Source organism: Dermochelys coriacea, chromosome 15 (genome assembly GCF_009764565.3).
Source record: "Dermochelys coriacea isolate rDerCor1 chromosome 15, rDerCor1.pri.v4, whole genome shotgun sequence".
In the NCBI taxonomy this organism is placed as follows: domain Eukaryota; kingdom Metazoa; phylum Chordata; order Testudines; family Dermochelyidae; genus Dermochelys; species Dermochelys coriacea.
In genome coordinates this window covers 19,452,094-19,470,256 of record NC_050082.1, presented here as the reverse complement: position 1 = coordinate 19,470,256, position 18,163 = coordinate 19,452,094, and the positions used below count along the sequence as shown (strand labels likewise).

At 44.6% G+C, this 18,163-nt stretch overlaps 1 protein-coding gene across 3 annotated transcripts in view; it reads left to right on the top strand.

The window, feature by feature from the left end:
• MMP17 (matrix metallopeptidase 17) overlaps window positions 1-18,163 on the top strand; it is a 117,073-nt gene that overhangs the window by 72,424 nt on the left and 26,486 nt on the right. For 2 of the 3 annotated variants that reach the window (XM_038374000.2, XM_038373999.2), the window contains exons 2-3: window positions 6,088-6,220; window positions 9,680-9,806. In XM_038374000.2, coding sequence (XP_038229928.1) covers window positions 6,181-6,220; window positions 9,680-9,806 — 167 coding nt within the window. In that variant the 5' untranslated portion in view covers window positions 6,088-6,180. Of the gene's footprint in view, window positions 1-5,034; window positions 5,391-6,087; window positions 6,221-9,679; window positions 9,807-18,163 lie in introns of those variants that run through there. The other variant, XM_043498164.1, reaches the window with a different exon arrangement.

The window sequence follows — 18,163 nt, the reverse complement described above, 5'->3', positions numbered from 1 at the left end:
GAATTAAAATAAGGGTTCTGCCTTAATCCCATCTTAACTAAAGGTCTGCTGTCAAATAAATTTTTAAATATAACGTAGCCTCTCTCACCCCTGCTCCTCATTGTTTATAATGCACCCTTTCAGCTCTTTCCCAGTTCATTCCGGATTACCCAATTTAACGTAAGCATATTTTGTCCTTGCTCCCGGAGACAGTAATAACCGAGCAGAGGGAGGGTGATGGCATTGTGGCAGTGATAGCTGCCTGGGGAGCTAGGATCAATCACAAACCAGATTGGGATTGTTTAGATTGCTGCTTTTAAGATTTTGCAACTCTCTCTCTCTCTCTCTGTATGTACATCACCTTGTACAACAGGCCTTCAGTCTCAGGGTATGCCTATGCTGCGATGATTGCAGCTCAGGGAGGCATCCCTGTGCTAGCTTTAATGAGTGAGCTTGGGTACGAGCAGTAGTGAAGGTGTGGTGGTAGCACTGCCTTCAGCACAGACTGCAGCAAGGCCACCTAGAGCAGTGGGTGATCACTCAAGCAGCTAGCCAGGGCTGAAAGCTAGCTTGATGATGTCTGTACTAGCTGCAAACACACACTCCTCCGAACACACAAGGCAGTACAGACATACCCTCAGTCGGGGGCCCTGAGATCTACTCTAAAAAAACAAATAATTCCCATTGATCTCCACCATTTCTTTTTCTACTGGTTAATATAAGACCCTTCCTCTCTCCTGCCAGGAATCTTAATCCCCTGTCTCAAGGACTTTAAATGTATCCTGCCTCCCTACCTTAGACCCAGCCTTGCTCCAGCAGTTCCCCTGCTGGTTGGAATGTGATTCCCGGCTCCCTGGGGATGGCTAGGGAGCCAGTACAATATTTCATCAATAAACATAATGCCTCCATTTTGTCTCCATGCCAGTCATCTGCTCAGCGCTGAACAGCCAGGAGGATCCTGCCCACAGCTGTGTTTATCAACCACAATAGAAGGCAGGGTTCGGCTGAATGAAAATATCTTTAGACGTTACACAGTACCACGCAGGCTCTTTTTACTTTTCTTTTCTTTCTTTTCCAAGCATGAAAACAATGGCAGAGTCTTTTAAATCTTTTATCAGCAATGAAGCTGGATCATCTGGATTCTTCTCCATTTGTTCCCCCACATGTCTTTTTATCTGTCTTTTTAAACTCTTGGAACCAGGGGAAGAGATTCTCCCTGGGTAGTGTCAGCTTTGAAATTAATGGTGTGCACTGTTAATTATTGGCATTGTAGTTCCTGGGGCTCTTACACTAGGTTCTGTACTGACACACAGTAAGAGACCGTCTCTGCTCAGTAGAGTTTAGAGTCTAACTAGACAGGACAGACAAAAGGCAGAAGAAAAGGAATTGCTATTATGCCCTTTTTTAGAGATAAGGAAATGAGACAGATGGACAGACAGCATAAATGATTTGCTCACACTCGCCCAGAAAAGTTTTGCTAGAGCTTGGAACTGAACCCAAATCTGAGTCTAGTCCAAGATCTTTATATAACAAAGCAACCCTCCTTTCTGAGCAGCTGAAGTGTTAGCTATGCTCTTCCCTGGTCATCTTGGAGCAGATGGTGGGGTCAGTTGCAGAGCTGGTTGGGAATTTTTCAAGAAAATATTTTTTCATCAAAAAATGTCAATTAGTTGAAACTGAAACTTTTAATGGGGAAGAGTTGGTTTCAGTGAAGTTCTCAACTTGAAAATGTTTTTGAACAAAAACTTCGGGTTTTCAGAACATGCTGTTTTGGCATTTTCAACATGAAAAATTCCAATTTTCCACTTTGAGACAACTTTTTGTTTTGAAATTAAAGCTAAAGAAATTAAAATAAAACATTGCAAAAATATTGAAATGAAATGTTTTGACCCAAACTTATTTTTTGGGGATTTTGTTTTCTTTTTTGGTAGAAAACATTTTTGAGCTTTTGAATTTTTGTCCCAATTCAGGACAAATTTCAAGACATTTTTCAGGAGGGGAAAAAAGTTTCCAATCCACTACTATTCAGTTGTCATTTTCCCAATTCCAGTTTCTCTTCCTGTAATGTAGACAAATTAAGAACAGCGAGGGAGGGAGACGTTACATCTTCTGTTTGACACTGAAGAGATGGTTTCAGAGTAACAGCTGTGTTAGTCTGTATTCGCAAAAAGAAAAGGAGTACTTGTGGCACCTTAGAAGCCTATGCTCAAATAAATTTGTTAGTCTCTAAGGTGCCACAAGTATTCCTTTTCTTTTTTGGAAGAGATGGTGGCATCCAGTGCCCCTGGCAAGGGCATCTCAAGCATGAATCACTGTAGGATGCTACATGCCATACTTGGTATAGAGCAGCTGGGGCCAGGAAAACTAGTAGCATGGATTGTCCTTAGATCTAGAATGAAATAATCTAGATTGAGCCTTGTGAGTGCATCCGATGAAGTGAGCTGTAGCTCACGAAAGCTTATGCTCTAATAAATTTGTTAGTCTCTAAGGTGCCACAAGTACTCCTTTTCTTTTTGCGAATACAGACTAACACGGCTGCTACTCTGAAACCCTGAGACAGTCATTGGTGGGTCTGTCACTCTTTAGGCAAAGCAGCAATAGGGTTTTTTTTAGCTGCAGGGAGCTCCCACCATTGTCCTAAATGTTTTGAAGCGCAAGATGATGATCTCTCTTTTTTTAAAAATGAATAAAGTACGGTTATTGCTATAGCTAAATCACTGAAGGCTTCTGCTGGACTGATCCCCTTCTCCAGCTCTTTCACCCACAATCTACAAAGTTGTGTGCCCTTTGCTTTGCCTCGTCTTCCAGTGCATTCTCCAGGAGGGCTACGGGGAAGCTGAATGAGTTAGGCCTGCAGTGTACGAAAGATTCTGCTACAACTAGAGGATAAATAACACTGTCTCCATGGCTGTGGAGGAAACCAAATTGAACCCCACGGTCCCTGGCAGTCGATGGGCTCACGTAGGGCTCCATGTCACGGGCGATTTCTCAGGAGCAATTTTTGTAGCTAATTGCTGTCACCAATATTTTTCCTATGCAAAGGGACAAATAAAGCAGCAGGAGCAAACACTGATGACAACATTCAGCCTGGCTTTCAGACCACGCTTACCAGCAAATGGGATAGGAGTTAAAAGTCTGTCTCACTGTGGTCTTTGGTAGCTAATATGTTCCTAGCAGTTAGGTTACTGAATCTTGGAGCTGCATTTAAACAATGTGCAAAAGCAGCATAAGCGCACTTAACCCAGTGCATCAACAGGGGCTTGAGAACTCTCTGTCCTTGAAGGTTGTTGGGAAACTGGGCAGTCAAGCATCAGTGGTAAGCAGATATTGACTCACAGCATTACACTTACCAAAATAAGCTAATGGTGTATTGACCAAGGAAAAGCCTAAATCAATATCAGTCCTTAGTGGCTTGGTAGATCAATATGTCTTTTGATACTGATAAAGAACACAGGAGTCATGTATTTGCAGTAATATAAAGTTTTTCTCTGCTGCTCCTTCTGCATTGACCAGAGACAAGAATAGGAGTAAATGGAAGGCCTCCTTGGAGATGATCAGGCACAGGGCAGAGAGGTGGTGGTTAGATTTGTTATGGGCCATACTGCTCTAGATTATAAAAAATATATGTGCTTGACTCTAAATATACACACTGAGGTCACTGGCAGACAGATGGCTAAACATGGGTGGTGGGAAGTGGGCATAAACCCTTCCTCTTAAATAAATAAAAATCAGGACAAATGAAAATCATGGGCAACTCTGAATGGTTTCGTTCTCCTCCACTGAACAAAGATTGACTTTTTCTTGTTCAGCAAGAGCCAGCATAGCTGCCACTCATTTATACAATGCTCAGTCTGTGCCCCATTATTACCAGCCATTTTCATAGCAAGAATGCAGCACAGCTTAGAGAATCGAGTTTTTACGTGCAAGCTTGGGGTAGAGGGATCATTCATTGCTTCTTGGTGTGTGGCACTAAACGGGTGGCTCTTGGTTTGGTTTTAGTTATTTCTTGGCAATGAGATGGAAGATATTTGGGGTTTTTTTAAAGCATTTAGGAACAGTACATGCAGCCACCCTGCCAATGGGCTTTAACCCTGCGCTAAAGGTAGTGGCTGAGAAGGGACAGGCAATTTTCATGGACTATTCAGTTCTTGGTCTCTCTACTGATCTTGCCAATAATGGGAATTATAACTGTAATGGAAAGTTCTTCATTAAGAGTCTGATGCAAAGCCCATTGGAGTCAATGCGGGACTTTCCATTGACTTTGGCTCAGGCTCTCGGGATGTACGAAGACTCCCAAATTCATTTTGCATAGGTGACCAAAGAACCAACCACTTCTGATCAGGGGAAGAGTTGAACAAGTAGCCTAGACTTGAAAGGCTTCCTGTGCCATTATCAATGGGGTATTATATTTTTTAAAAAAATTTTTTTTTAGGTTCAAATGTGTGTGTGTGTGTGTATACACACACACACACACACACACACACGCAGAAAGTCCATTAATCTCCTGGAAATGGCCATTTTTATGTCAAATTATTTTTGGCCTAAATCTGTTGAGCAGTTTCCCATTCTGTGGCTCTTGATGCCTCAGAAGAAAACTAAACCCCCCTTTCTGTTTATAAACCATGCTGCTCATATCTCACTTTGGGGGCATTCTTGTTCATGTTGCCTGTCAGCTGATTAGGAGAGTTGAAGAGAAGTTCTTTCAGTGTGTATGACAGGATGGTTTCCCTGGAAGCTCGTTGTAATTTCGTATCTCCCTGAGTTTCCCCTATTTAAATTTAGGGCTCATCTGCTGGGGGTCTGGGGTGATTGCAGCTATTCTGAGAGCTGCCTGGAAATTTAGCTAATTTCATAAATTGCCGCCTGGTTCCTATTAAGGAACTTGATCCAACTCCTACTGAAGCCACCGGAAAGAGTCCTATTGACTTTAATGAGAGTTGGGTTGGGCCCTAACTCAGATGATGAGATATAAAACCACGTGAGCCTCTAATCTCCTCTTTTCAGTGGAACCCACCAGCTTTGGTTTGCTTGAGTCTCAGTGAACCTCAGTGGCTGGTTTGCTTCTCATGGTTTTAATAATTTGAGGTTCCAAAACTCATCACGAAACTCAGAACAAAACAATGCAAACCCAAGTGAAGTGCATCGAATCAAAAAACACTGAGCTGACTCCACCCGACCTGTGGCTCCCTAGCACCTCCACACCTCCAGACATTTTCAGGGAGCAGATGAAGGCCCCTCTGCCCATCTTCAATCATTGGAGCCATGCCTTCTCCCCATCTGCAGTGTTTGGGGCACTAGCCTGCCACTCCCCAAACCCCCAAGATACCTTCCTTGGATGAACTATCCGTTCCAGGTCCCACTGCTGCCTCTCCATGCTCCTAGGCTTGAGATGTTCCCGAAGTGACCTCGTGGTAAGAAAGCCCTGGTTTCCTGGCTATCAGGCTGTGTTTTCTGGGATGTCTCAGGCCCAAGAATAGAATAAGTCAGTAACAGGAAGGCAGTAGCAAGTCCCAGTGGAGTAACTGAGGCCCTGTTGCTGAAGGCAGGGTGGATAGGCAGGCAGAAGTTTTACCCTGAGGATGTGTAGAAGAATGGGTCTACCTTGCCAATTCCAACATTACCCAACACCGTAGAGAGAAGGGTGGGACCCCAGGGAACCTAACTCTTGCCCCAAAGTCAGTACTATGTAGGGATGAAAAGCGGGTGAGTTCTATTTAGCTCTTTGTTATTCAGCTCCCTTAATTCTCAGCCAGTCTCCCCACAAACCAGTCTCTGCTAACAACCAACAGTCCAAAGGGAGACTAAAAGATAGCTGTATAGGCCCATGTCTTTTAGCTGCTGTTGCCGTGATGATCAAAGATCGCTTGCAGCCGGATGGGAAAATTAAATGTCAGCATTGGAATGCATGAAGGTCACTGAATTCCATTCCTTAAGTAATGTATACAGATCCATGCTGACACATTCATTTGTTAATACGGACCACAAAGCTCAATGAGGAGCTCAGGTGTAGACATGTAAATGGGAAAGACGTCTCCGTGCGGAACTGATAGGACCTTCAGACCCTGTCATTCTATCTTCTTTTATTTCCCCCTTCTCCTTGCTTTACAGGACTGGCTGACTAAATTTGGCTACCTGCCTCCTCCAGACCCTGTCACAGGACAACTGCAGACCCAGGAAGAGCTTGCAAAAGCCATCACAGCCATGCAACAGTTTGGAGGCCTAGAAGCAACAGGGATACTAGGTCAGTCGGAAACGAGCACTTTCTTCTTCTGTTTCATTTTGATGATCAGCTGCAGAGATGTCTCTTAATAGGTTTGGGGGGGGGTGCGTTCTCCTATACCTCTGAGCTGCAGAAGGATGACTGTGCCGGTCCCAGGAAGATCTAATGTGTGTGCAACAGCGTACAGCTCAGTTTGCAGTTATAAGGAGTAATTACATGGCTCAGGTACTGTGTTTCCTTGCATTTTCAACAACCTGAGGCGGGCAATTATTTCACTAGGCCCACATGCCCATGGGAGTCTTATTGTGCTCAGAATAGCTCTTGATGCGCTTAAAAAAGGAGAGAGAGCATCAAAACTGCTGGGTTAGGTGGGTTTTTTTAATCATTGATTACATCATCCAATTGAGGAAAAAATAGCTAATTAATTGCCAAGAGCCGTATGTTGAACTATTCTATTGTTATCCTTCTTTTTGACAAAGAGGGGTGGTGGAAAGATTGTTTCTAAAAGATTGACTCATGGCTGTTCTTTTTGTCTTTTTCTCCTGCTCATTGTACTTGTTTACATTGAATTATTTTTGAAGACCGCTAGGTTTTTTGGCTTTTTGTCTCTGCTAAGAAAGCCAGAGCTATTGTCAGGCTCTCAGCCACAGCAATTTGCAGCTCCAGAAGGATGGGGTCATGGCTAAACCACAGGGTTTAAGGGTTTGGGATTCTATTCCTGGCGACTCTCTGTGTGACTGGAGGCAAGTCCTTAACCTCTTTGCGCCTTGGTTTCTCTTTCTGTGACATTGTATTCATTAATGTTTGTGAGGTGAGAGCCTCAGAAGGAAGGAATTACAGAATTATGAAAGATTACAGTTGTTTAGATACTATGACACTGAGCACTCCTGTGTTATCCTAGTGTTCTTCCACCTCTTCAAAAAAAGTAGTTGCTCTAGTTAAAAACATAACAAGTCAATTATTTTCTTACTTAATTTATTCCCACCCAAAGCAGTTCAGAGTCTTACCGTAAGGTTCACCACACTTGAGCCCTCAGACAGACTTTTCCCTGAGCTCCAGGGATGGGAATCTAAGAAGCTGATCCAGCTGCTGTTGAAGTTAATGAAATGACTCCCTTTGAGTTCAGTGGGAGTTGGATCAGACCCCCGAAGTGCAAGTCTCTTCTTGGCCTGTTGGCCTCATGCACTGCTGTGGAGTTATCCAACCCTTTGCAAGTCCAGGCTGGCTGAACCCCACTCTTGCAATGCTGGGACTGGGTCAAGTGCATTCCTGTCCAGATGATTCAATCAGCCCCACAAGGAATTAGCAGTAGGTGAGCATCAAATGATTCCATGGTGAAGTTTGGTCGACATAAGCACACACAAGACCGGGGCTGGGATTTTTAAAGTCGGTTCTGCTTTTCCTCTGAATCCATTTGCTTGGTCCTAACAAATCGTCTCAGTTGTTTTCATTTTAAAAAGGAGGGGGAGAAAGTATCATCATAACCCTTCTAAAGTTTCTTTGTCTCTCCCTGCCTGCGTGCAGTTCTTGCGCCCAGAAGCAATCTATTGTGGTGAGGTCAGTTTGCTTTCACTGCCATTTATTTAGGAGAGAGTTAGTGAGAACCTGCTAATTAACAGGCTCTCCTTTGCCAAGTCCAGGCTGTGCCTTGGCAGCTCTCGGCAAGTCCCTTCTCTGAGCAGCTGCTTCCCATGTCACTTAAACAGCTCTCTGTCCACTTTCTTATTAGCTCATCACTGAGATGCTTGCTTTCCATTTTTAATTAAACACATGTAATTATCTTTCTTTCACACCTTATCAGAAACACCAAGAGGCCCAGGAGCAAGGTGGGTTTCTTGGTTTGGGGTTTTTGTGTGTGTGAAATTATAAGCATAGTTTAAAATGGACTTCACAGTCTTTTCCTTGTGAATTGGGGGTCTGTGTTTTTAGGATTTTTGTTTTAAATAAAAATATTTAATTTCCCTTTTTTTAGAATAAAAGTGTAAGGCCAGATCTGTAAATTGGTGCATCCAGAGTCCTGCTGGTTGTGGAGCCGGCCTTTTACAATTTTATTCCATTCCTAATAAAGAAACTTACTCATGAAGAAAAGAATATTAGCATCTTGCAAATCAATTTCCAGTCTAACACGACTATGGTATATTTGTATGCAAATACTACCCTGCTTTGCCAGGGGAATGGTGGGAAATCCAGATTAAAGAAGAGATAAAGGGCATGTCTACACAAAGCCGCAGTGTGCTCTACGGCGATGTGATTTCTAAAGTTCACTGAAGTGTTGCACACTCACTGGTCCACATAGACCATGCAGGTGTGAACTAAAAGTTCTCTGGTGCACTTTAATGTAGAATACTGGGAAGAAATATGCTGTCTTCATTCTACCCTGGTGCCATTTGCCAAAGGGCGTGCATTGTGAACCTGGCACCAGGGACGGCTAGGCTCTTGTCAGTTTCCTATTTCCCATCTTTTAAAATAGTACAAAGCGAATGTTAGGGCCAGGCCTAACCCATGCAATCCAAGAGGCCTCCCATTCCCGATATCTCCTTGTACCTTGCTTGCTACCTGCCTTGCGAACAACCTGGCTCCCCCTGTAGGTGATTCTTGGGAAAAAGAAACCGGCCCTGCAACAGCATTTTGTTGCAGTTGTGTCATTTTGGAAAATGAGACTTTGTCCTTATTTTGGGACTTGTTAATGATTACTGCTATCCTGTTTAAGGCGGGGTGGTTGGTTTTCTGGGGGGGAGGAGGTTAATATCCATAGCATTATAGCAATGTAATCTGCTCCTAACTGGTAACATTCAATGTCAGCACACACAACTATTCCAGCGTGCGTGTGTGCGTGTAGGTGGGACGTGGCCTCAGCTGCATAGCTGTTCCTAATCAACTGTGAAGAACCTTGTTAATATCAGCAAACCCCCTGTGAGACGCATCCCCTCGTCTCTGCTGCCAGGCCACGTACAGCACTGGATCGGTTGGTTGTGGGGTAGAAAATGGCACCCAGGATTCTGTAGAAGATGAGTCATCAGTGCTATTTTCCACATATCGTTTCTTTAGGCAAGGGAGATATTTCCCACTCCCTAACCCAGCCCTGGTTGCTGGACATTCCCAAGCGTGTTAAAAGTTAGTCCGGATCAATACAGTTTTAAAAGCCTACAGCTCTGTCAACAGCCCTGTGGTGAACAGAGAGTGAATGCAGGTACCCGTGAGATGGAAGATCATTCCCTCCTAGGTCAGGGAGAGACTGAAATGGCTGCAGGCATGTTTTAAGGGGAGCGTTATCTCTGTTGCATTGCCACCATTTGCCTAATAAGCCCACTGCATTGCCCGAAACCAAGGCGTCCGTAATACTCATTCCCTCAGTGTCAGAAGGAAAGGAAATTAATATTTTTAACACCTGGTTTCAGCCTCTGAAAGCGGAGATGTTAGACCAATTTCCATCACAGTATTTCAAGGCTTTTTTATTTTGTTTTGTTCTTTGAAATCTAGATGAAGCTACGCTGGAATTAATGAAGACACCTCGTTGCTCTCTCCCTGATCTTGCTGAGTCAGAGACCAGGAAGAAGCGGCATGCTCAGGCTGTGACAAAGTGGAATAAGAGGAACTTATCTTGGAGGTAGGAATTCATCTTTCTCTATTTCAGTGTCACAGTGAGGAATCGATCATAGACAGAGCTGAGTTAAATAAGGCTTGCAATGAGGTGGAACGTGGCTGTGTTAAAATGTCTTCTTTCACACTCCCAGACCCCATCAAGCCAGGGTTTTAAATTATTCTTCACACTTGCCCTAGTTGCAGTCTCGATTCCCAGCCCTACAGCAAACTGCAATAGCAAACCCACATCTGATAGCTCTGATTCAGTGAAGTAGCTGGGTTTCTTTAGCCAAGTTGCAGTGGTTAGAGCTTGTTTGTCTTGAATGCTTTGGGTTCCCAGCTTCCCTTTGTCAGACTCCAGCAGGTTCGGACCCATGTGGATTCTCCTCCTGGTTGAGAGAGGAGGATGTATGAGCCTTTTTGGGACCAACAGATGATCTTTTCCCCCACTCCTTTCTCTCTCTTCCTTAAAAACCGTGTGTAACCCACACCCACTCAGTGTGACATTGTGTCTCCCTCAAGAAGTTGAGGAGCCTGCTATGGCCTTTGTTAATGGAGTCGTTTAGCTGAGGCAGTGTTTAGATCCAGAAGTCCCGGGTTCAAGCTTTGCTGTTGATAACTCACCAAGGGGGTGTGATATTACACGTATGGGATGCTCCTTACCTGTCTCCCCCTGGTAGAGATTGGAAGCCTTGTGAGCCTTTTGGGACCCATGGATGATTTCTTTTTCTTTCCTCCCCAACCCACCTCCTCTTCTCTCCCTCCCTCAAAGACTATGGATCCTGCTGACTGTTCTTCAAACCATGACCAAAGAAAGCTGGATGCTACTTTCCCTGCTCATTGACTTGGCTGTAAGGGGTTGCTGCAAAGTCAAACTGGCTGATCCTGCTATTCCAGAAACTCGAGCTCGCGGCTTGTAGAGAACTCCCTATTAATGAGCTCCAAGCTGAAAAGCCCCAAGCCGGATGTAAACTTTGAGTTCACACGTATTAGTATAACCACGAACTCTCTGGAGGAAGCCCATTCAATAATAATGCACCTTGACTCAGCTACTGAAGTTGACTGGTGTTGAAATGGTGACCTTGGGTGGAAAACTGCTTTATTTTTTTCAGCATTATCCAATGGGGATCTTATTTTGAGGGGTGATCTAAATAACTAGCATTCAGCTGTTAATTTCAGCATGAAAAACTCTTGGAGAGATTCTAAGAATGGGACCCCAAGGTGTTGCTATTAATGAGTTCTTAGTGATCGTGTGAAAACCAGTGGGTAGAAGTGACCTCTTCTGGTTACCCAATATAAGAGCCCAGAATCATTTGAGACTTCTCTGCTTAAGAAATTACCTTACCTCTTTGCAGTTAAGATGAATGACTGGGGTTCTCTTGATGTCTGTTCCAGAGAAAGAAATTCTCTTTGGGATGAATCAGTGGAGCTTTCTGCCTCTGACATTCTACCAGACTCTCATGGCCAGACCCTTAGCTCGTGTAAATTATGAAGCTACACAAGAGGCTCTGACTCTGTTTGGCGACCTTTATGGCATGTACCAAAGCATCCTGCTACTATGCGTCACTAGCATCGGGTTAGAGTGGGGAATGTAGAGAGGCAGTGGACCTAAGTCAACCATTCAGTTGACTTGACCTGTCTGGCACATGTCCATTTCAAATTCATTATGAGGTTTTGTGATGCGTCCGCAAAGGAGGCCATAAAAAAGCAGTCATTGGGTTTGTGTCTTGAAATGGTCTAATGATGGTGGTATAAAACTCCCATCTCCTGACAACTGGGTTAGACTTTTTCTCCTTCTTCCGCTCCTTTCCAGTGTTCTGGCTTATGTTCAATGGGGTTGTGTTTTATATTTGGAGGTTACCTGAGCATGTGAGAAGCTATGGCCACACAAAAATGATTATACAGTATTTATGTCCAACACTCAAGTCTTACAAATTTACAAACTGGCATTGAAATTTACCAGCCCAGGGACAAAATTCACTTGCTTGCCTTTACCATGATGATTGAGTATAATGAAGAAATGCTCATGAAAGAAGAAATGGTGAGGCAGAATAAACAGGCCTGTAGAGTTGTGCGAGGCTGCCTCACGGAGGGGCCTTTGGACTCCCCAGAAAGAGACTTCTGATATAGTTTGTGATGATGGAAAAGCAAAGACATCAATTATAAAATGTGGAAACAAGATTTGAAGGTGATGCCGGTAAATCATGTCTCTCTGTGATTTATTCTCTGGTTCTCTGTGCAGCCAAACTCAAGCAGTTAGAGGTTTCAGAATAAGGGGATAGGTGCTGCATACAATTGTAAGTCCACACATATGCATCCTTCCAAGATCTAGCCCACAGGGTAAATCTCTAGCAGAATAAGACACTCAACTCACCTTATACTCAACAAGCTTTCAGCAGGAAAATGTAGCCTCGCATAGTTACCAAGACACTCAAAAAGTGTAATGGGATCAAGCTGGGAATGAAATAAATTTGGGATTTATTTCTGATTTTGTCTGTTGAGACGATTTAAAAAACAATATTACCTGGAGCCCTGCTTCCCACGGGATAGTTTGTGCTGAATCAGGCAGGGGAACTGCAATGCACAATCTTACTTAAGACTTCTGGGGGTTGGTCTGTGGGGTAACAGTGCCCTCTGTTGGTGCTAGCCAAAGTTAATTTAAATGTCAATATGGCACAAGAGAGGATAATAAGGGTTCATCATAACTGATAGAAATTAGGGAAAGGAACAGTGTGTATCATCTGCTGCCAATTTCCTGAAGGATATTCCCCCCTGATTTTTGGCCTAAATGTTCCCGTGTTTAATATCATTTTATTATTTCCAGTTATACCTTATCGAAGGACAACTCATGTAGGGAGTTTCCATAAGGAACTGCTATTGTTGCACTCTTCCCATAATGTGTTACATTTCTATTGCACTTTGCACCAATGCTGCACAGCAAGTTAGTTGTCAGCGATGAAAGGACTTGTACTAACTTAGAGGGACTATTTGGGCCCAAAGAGTTAAAGGTGTTAACACGGCTCTGTTACTGTCTAGCATTAAGCAGGGTGAAACAAGGTTTGAGGTCTGGTATGCACAGACCTTAGCCTGCTTAGTACCATGGCAAACACAGTGCTAAAGTTTGGAGATGTTTGGGTTTGGATACATGAAAGAAAAGGAGCTAAAGCAAGTTTTAAAGCCCTTTAAAACTGAACTGGAATGATTATAGAAAACAAACTTAACCAAAACCTATCAACGTTCTTTTTTTAAAAAGTTAGTCTTTTATTGGACAACCTTGAGAGAGGTTGGGGGGTGAGAGAAAGGGGCTAGTTTTGTTGCTTAGCTCTGAGATGTGAAGGATGATGTCATGACCCATGAGTCTCAAACCCAGGCCCATAAGGCTGCTGAGAGCAGCCCCACTCCAACACACCACCAAGCAGGCTGCTGAGACTAGCATACCTCAGATACATGAAACCCAGCCACAATGGAAGGCTCTGCCCCAAGGTTTGATTGGCAGAGTCCCAGAGTGGCTGATTGGCCCACTGGCCCTACTTAATCCAGCAGCAGGCACGGGAAACGGAACTGGGCTCCACCATGCTGTGAACTGTGCGTGTCCTTGACTTGATGTCCTGGCCTCGACCCGTGGTTCCCAACCTCCAGTTTGTCACCTGTCTCTGGTTCCCCCTTGGTGGTTCTGACCTCCAGTTTGTCTGCTGCTTCTGACTTCCTGGTATCCTGACCCAGACGACTATTGACTCCTGTCTTACAGCCTCTGGTTCTGACTACTAGGTCTGGCTACCCACCATCCAGCCCTGACAGATGGTCACTTTTTCTGCTTTTGACAAACAGAAAAGTGTGAGGGGAGAAGAGACAGGATAGTAAAGATGGGGAAATACGGTTTTTGTTGATATTCTTGAGGTTCTGGGTTGGCAGGTCAGCTGTGACAGCAGTTGCTCTGGGTTCTGGCTCATCTCTCGGTCTGGGGTCTGGGACATCATCTGGCTGGGCTGGTCTCTCAAGCTGAGCAGAGCTGCATGGACTGTCTCGTCTTATTACGCTGGTGCTATGTGGTAAGCCAAAACAAAGAGAGAGAGAGACACAGGACAGGAGGAAAAATAGTGGGGCAAAAAGGAACACACAAGGGAAGGGGAGACAGAGCAGGATCTCTTGTGTCTGTGGCTGGAGTCTTCGCTGGTCCGGTGGTGAAGGCCAAGTGTCCCTGCTGAGGTCTGGGCTTCATGATAGTGCAATGATTTCCGGGGTCCAAAGGCAAAGGGCAAAGTCCCTGAAGTGATGGGGAGGCTTGACAGCCTTCCTCCTCCTCCTCCAGAAATCTCACAGTCTGTCTGTGTGCCCCTACTGAAAGAGAGGTGATGGGTGGAATAGTCCATCCTCTCATTATTTGGCCGACCTAGGAGGTCTAATTTTCAATGCACCAGTTTTGGTTCATTGATTTTCAACCCCATGCTTCTCTTCATAGATCCCAAGGCTAGAGGAGATCATTGTGATCATCTGCTCTAAGCAGAATGTTCTTCCTTTTGTTTCCTAGGCATGATTTTCACACAGTCCTTCCGTTATATCTGTAGGCCTTTTTGTTTGGACTAATTCTGTTTTTCTGTCTCCCTTTTGCACCTTCTTCCTTCAACATTTATTGTGATGTGTTATTGGGAACATTTTGTAAACTTTTATTCACTTTTCCACAGTTGAGCTCACAATTAGGGTAAATTTTTATGCCTAGTTCTTACAAGAGGACTCTGAAATCCCCGATATGGGTTATAATGCTGTGCACTTTGACAGCATCTTGTATTTGAGGAACTCATGACACTTCAGAAGTATCCATTAATTAATCCTTAAACACTCCTGTGAAGTAGGCATTATTATCCCTATTAAACAGATGGGGAGACTGAGTCATGAACAGGGAATTGACTTGACCAAAGTGGCACAGGTGGGAATCAAATCCAGGCATGCTGCCTCCTGGTCTCCCTGCTCAGCTCTGACCTTGCCTCCCTCTGACTGTCAGTGATGACAAAACCATAGTGTTAAAACTTAATAAATGATGTGTGGCCCTGATTTTTGTCCTCTAAATACATAATCTCCACCTCCTATTAGCAGACAGCTATCCCAGGTGGTGCAATTCTGAGGGAATGTTGCACTTTTGGGCTAATTAAAAGTTTATTTTTTAAATTCAATTTTAAATACACTAAAAAAGTTCTCCATGTCCACTGAAGGTAGGACTTGCTTCATCTGCAGCAAGAGAGATTTAGGTTACATATTAGGAAAAACTTTCTAACTACAAGGGTAGTTAAGATCTGGAATAGGGTTGTGGAATCCACATCACTGGAGGTTTTTAAGAACAGGTCGTACAAACACCAGACAGGGATGGTCAAGTTTGCTTGGTCCTGCCTCAGCACAGGGGGCTGGACTTGATGGCCTCTTGAGGTCCCTTCCAGCCCTGCATTTCTATGATTCTGCTCAGCTGCGGCTTCCTGTTCCAGGGGGACACCCAAGGAGAGCAATAATCACCCAGAAACACACTATCTGTTGCTTCTTCCTCTTTAAATATAGAGCACCTGACAGCAAAGAAAAGCTGTCAAAGCCCAAATCTATAAATTTACCAGGCTTTATCCCACAGTAGCTGAAATGTCACCCCTATGCTGAACTTACCCGATCTTTACATAAGGAGAAGTCTCAGGTTCTGCATCATCAAAGCCTTGCAATCAGGATGCCTCTAAGCCAGAGCTATGACATCAATAGTAAAGCAGGGGACACGTCACAGTGAGAAAAACGCAAAGAGCCCCCCTGGGTAACCAGAGTTTGTGCCTAATCATAGAATATTAGGGTTGGAAGAGACCTCAGGAGGTCATCTAGTCCAATCCTCTGCTCAAAGCAGGACCAACACCAACTAAACAAACATCTTAGGAAGGGCTGGGTTAGGCTCTGATCACTTTCTGCTCAAACAGGAGCTGAAAAAGGTGGCACTTGTGGGCTTCTTTTTCTGAGAGATGATTGAACTGGTGGAGATGATCAAAGCCCCAAGTCTTCACGCTGCTCCGTGGTGCTCTGCACAGGGGCAAGGGCTAAGCCATGAGGAACAGCCAGTCTAATCCATGCTAAATGTGTGAAAAGAGACAGGTTTGCCAGGATTTGGGAGCATGTTATTTAGGGGGGAGAGCTGGGGGAACGGGGTGTTCACTCTTAAAATTCAAAATGAAATAGGATTCTTGTCTTCAGGGTATCACCGTGACCTTTCACCTCTAACGGTATCTGCCCCAGTTGCTGCTAGCCAGTGGTAGTCTGGGACTTTTGGAGCCCCTTGGTTCAGAATTCTTTGCATGCAATTGAGTGCACACACCAGGGTGCATGGCCTGCACAGACTCACCCGGTTGCATGTGCAGATGGCCATTTAGGCATATAATTGGTGATTTGCATGCACCAAGCAGAGATGGGGGTGGAAAGCCAGCTGAGAGAAATGACTTTCTGGGAGAGGTGTGAAAGGAGGAGAGGGAGGCAGCTCATTGCATGAAGAGGCTGTGCCAGGAACAGGGGGCAATCTAAAATGTCATAGAATTGCCAAGAAAGCAGGACATAATGGGGGAGGAAGGAATCGATGCCATCCAATGGGAAATAGAACTGGTGTGAGAGAGACTGGAACCTGGAGCAGGGCTGGCCCGGCAGGTTCTGTAGCAGTTTGGTGCAGCAGTAAAAGAAAGAGAAGCAGGCACTAGAAGTAAATAAGGCTTGGCTTGTGATGATCTGCCCAAAGGAGGAATCTGCCAGGTATAAGCCCCACCCTCACTGTTTCTCTCACACACCTGCCCCTCCTCCCCCCCCCCCCCCGGCTCATGTCTCCATCAATCGCAGCTGTTGCTTCTCTTCTTTTCTCTCTAAACGTGCTGGTCTCCTTTAATGCACTTAATTCAAAATCTCCTCTCTTTGCTGGGCCAGAGGCACAATCGAAGGAAACCGCTACAAGCCCAGCAGCACAGTCCATTACTAGGCTACTTGCTCTCCTGAGTCTTCCTTGTTTTCTCATCCTGGCTTCGTTGGCTGAGTTTTGAGCAAGCGTTGACCAGCTCCTGATTTTGCTGCGGCCACATTGGGGCACTTTCCAAGGGACGTGCCGATGCGTAAGCCAGCTGCTCTGAAGTACCAAATAGAAAGATGAGGCAGATGCCCGCAAGCTGGAGTGAGTTCTCAGAGCCTGCAGTGCATTATAGACATCACACGCCACGGGCAGCACCTGTACAGCCTATTGCTGCACTGTATGAACCCCGCAGAGCAGAGAGTAAGTGCCTCACGTGGATGGGACTTCTGCTACAGACGCTATAACTTGCAAGGAGAAAGATCAGCTCCTGCGGCATGCTTGTCTGGTCTGTGAGATGGCAGTGAGTGAATGCTGGGACAGGGTTTTCAAAGAGCTGTAGTTCAAGTACAAACCCAAATATCTCTTGGTTTCATCCACCACAGCTCCTCCTTTCTCAGGATGAATGCAGGACGGCTTGCCTGGGAAATAGGCAGTGACGTTTTATTTTACCAGCATCTTTTCCCTAGAATCAGTTGTCTCCTGGGCTGCTGCGCATTCTGGAGCTGGAGGATGCTTTCTGGTCATCTATTTGTATTAAAAAGAAAAGAACAAAAGTGACCCAGGGATGATGCAAGGCTGAAATCACTAACCTTTGTGAAGGGCTGTGAGATCCTTGGTTGAAAAGTGCTATGGAAGCGCAAAATATTGATAGCAGTAGTTTGCTGCACCATTGTGAAATATATTGTTTACCTCTCTGTACGCAGATCGCCCAGCCAACGACCAGGTAGAACACAGTGGAATGAATGTGGCTTGTCGTGCTGCTGTTGCTAAGATCCAGAACTACTGGGGCATTGTATGCTCTACTGAGCATGACCTCTGGGCAGCTGGGAAAGAGTCATTTTCTAGTCTCAGACTATGAGCATATATATTCTCAATTTACAAAAAAAAACCCAACCCACCCAGAATCAATGCTTGTTTATCAGGCAATTCATAGTCTGTTATGTTTGGTGGTTATGAACATTTAATTTATTTCTCTCTAGCTTCGGACTTTCCCAACATGAAGGAGTGTTTCATTAAACAGGAATTGATTTTTCATACCACACTAATACTTTTTCCCTTTTGCCTTCATATGAAAAAAAGAACCCAGACACCAAAATAATTATTAGAATGGACACCACCTGAGCTCAGGCAGAAATGTCAGTCACATTTGGATCTGTTTATTAACTGACTTAGAAACGGAATGACTAAGGGATGGGCTAGCTGTGGCGATTTGTAATGGGCTGTGGCGCTCTTCAGCTGTAGGTCACTGGTTCGATTCTGGTCCATGCTAGTAGCTCTTAGCAGTCTTTAGACTGAGAGGACTGTCTGCTGATCCTTGT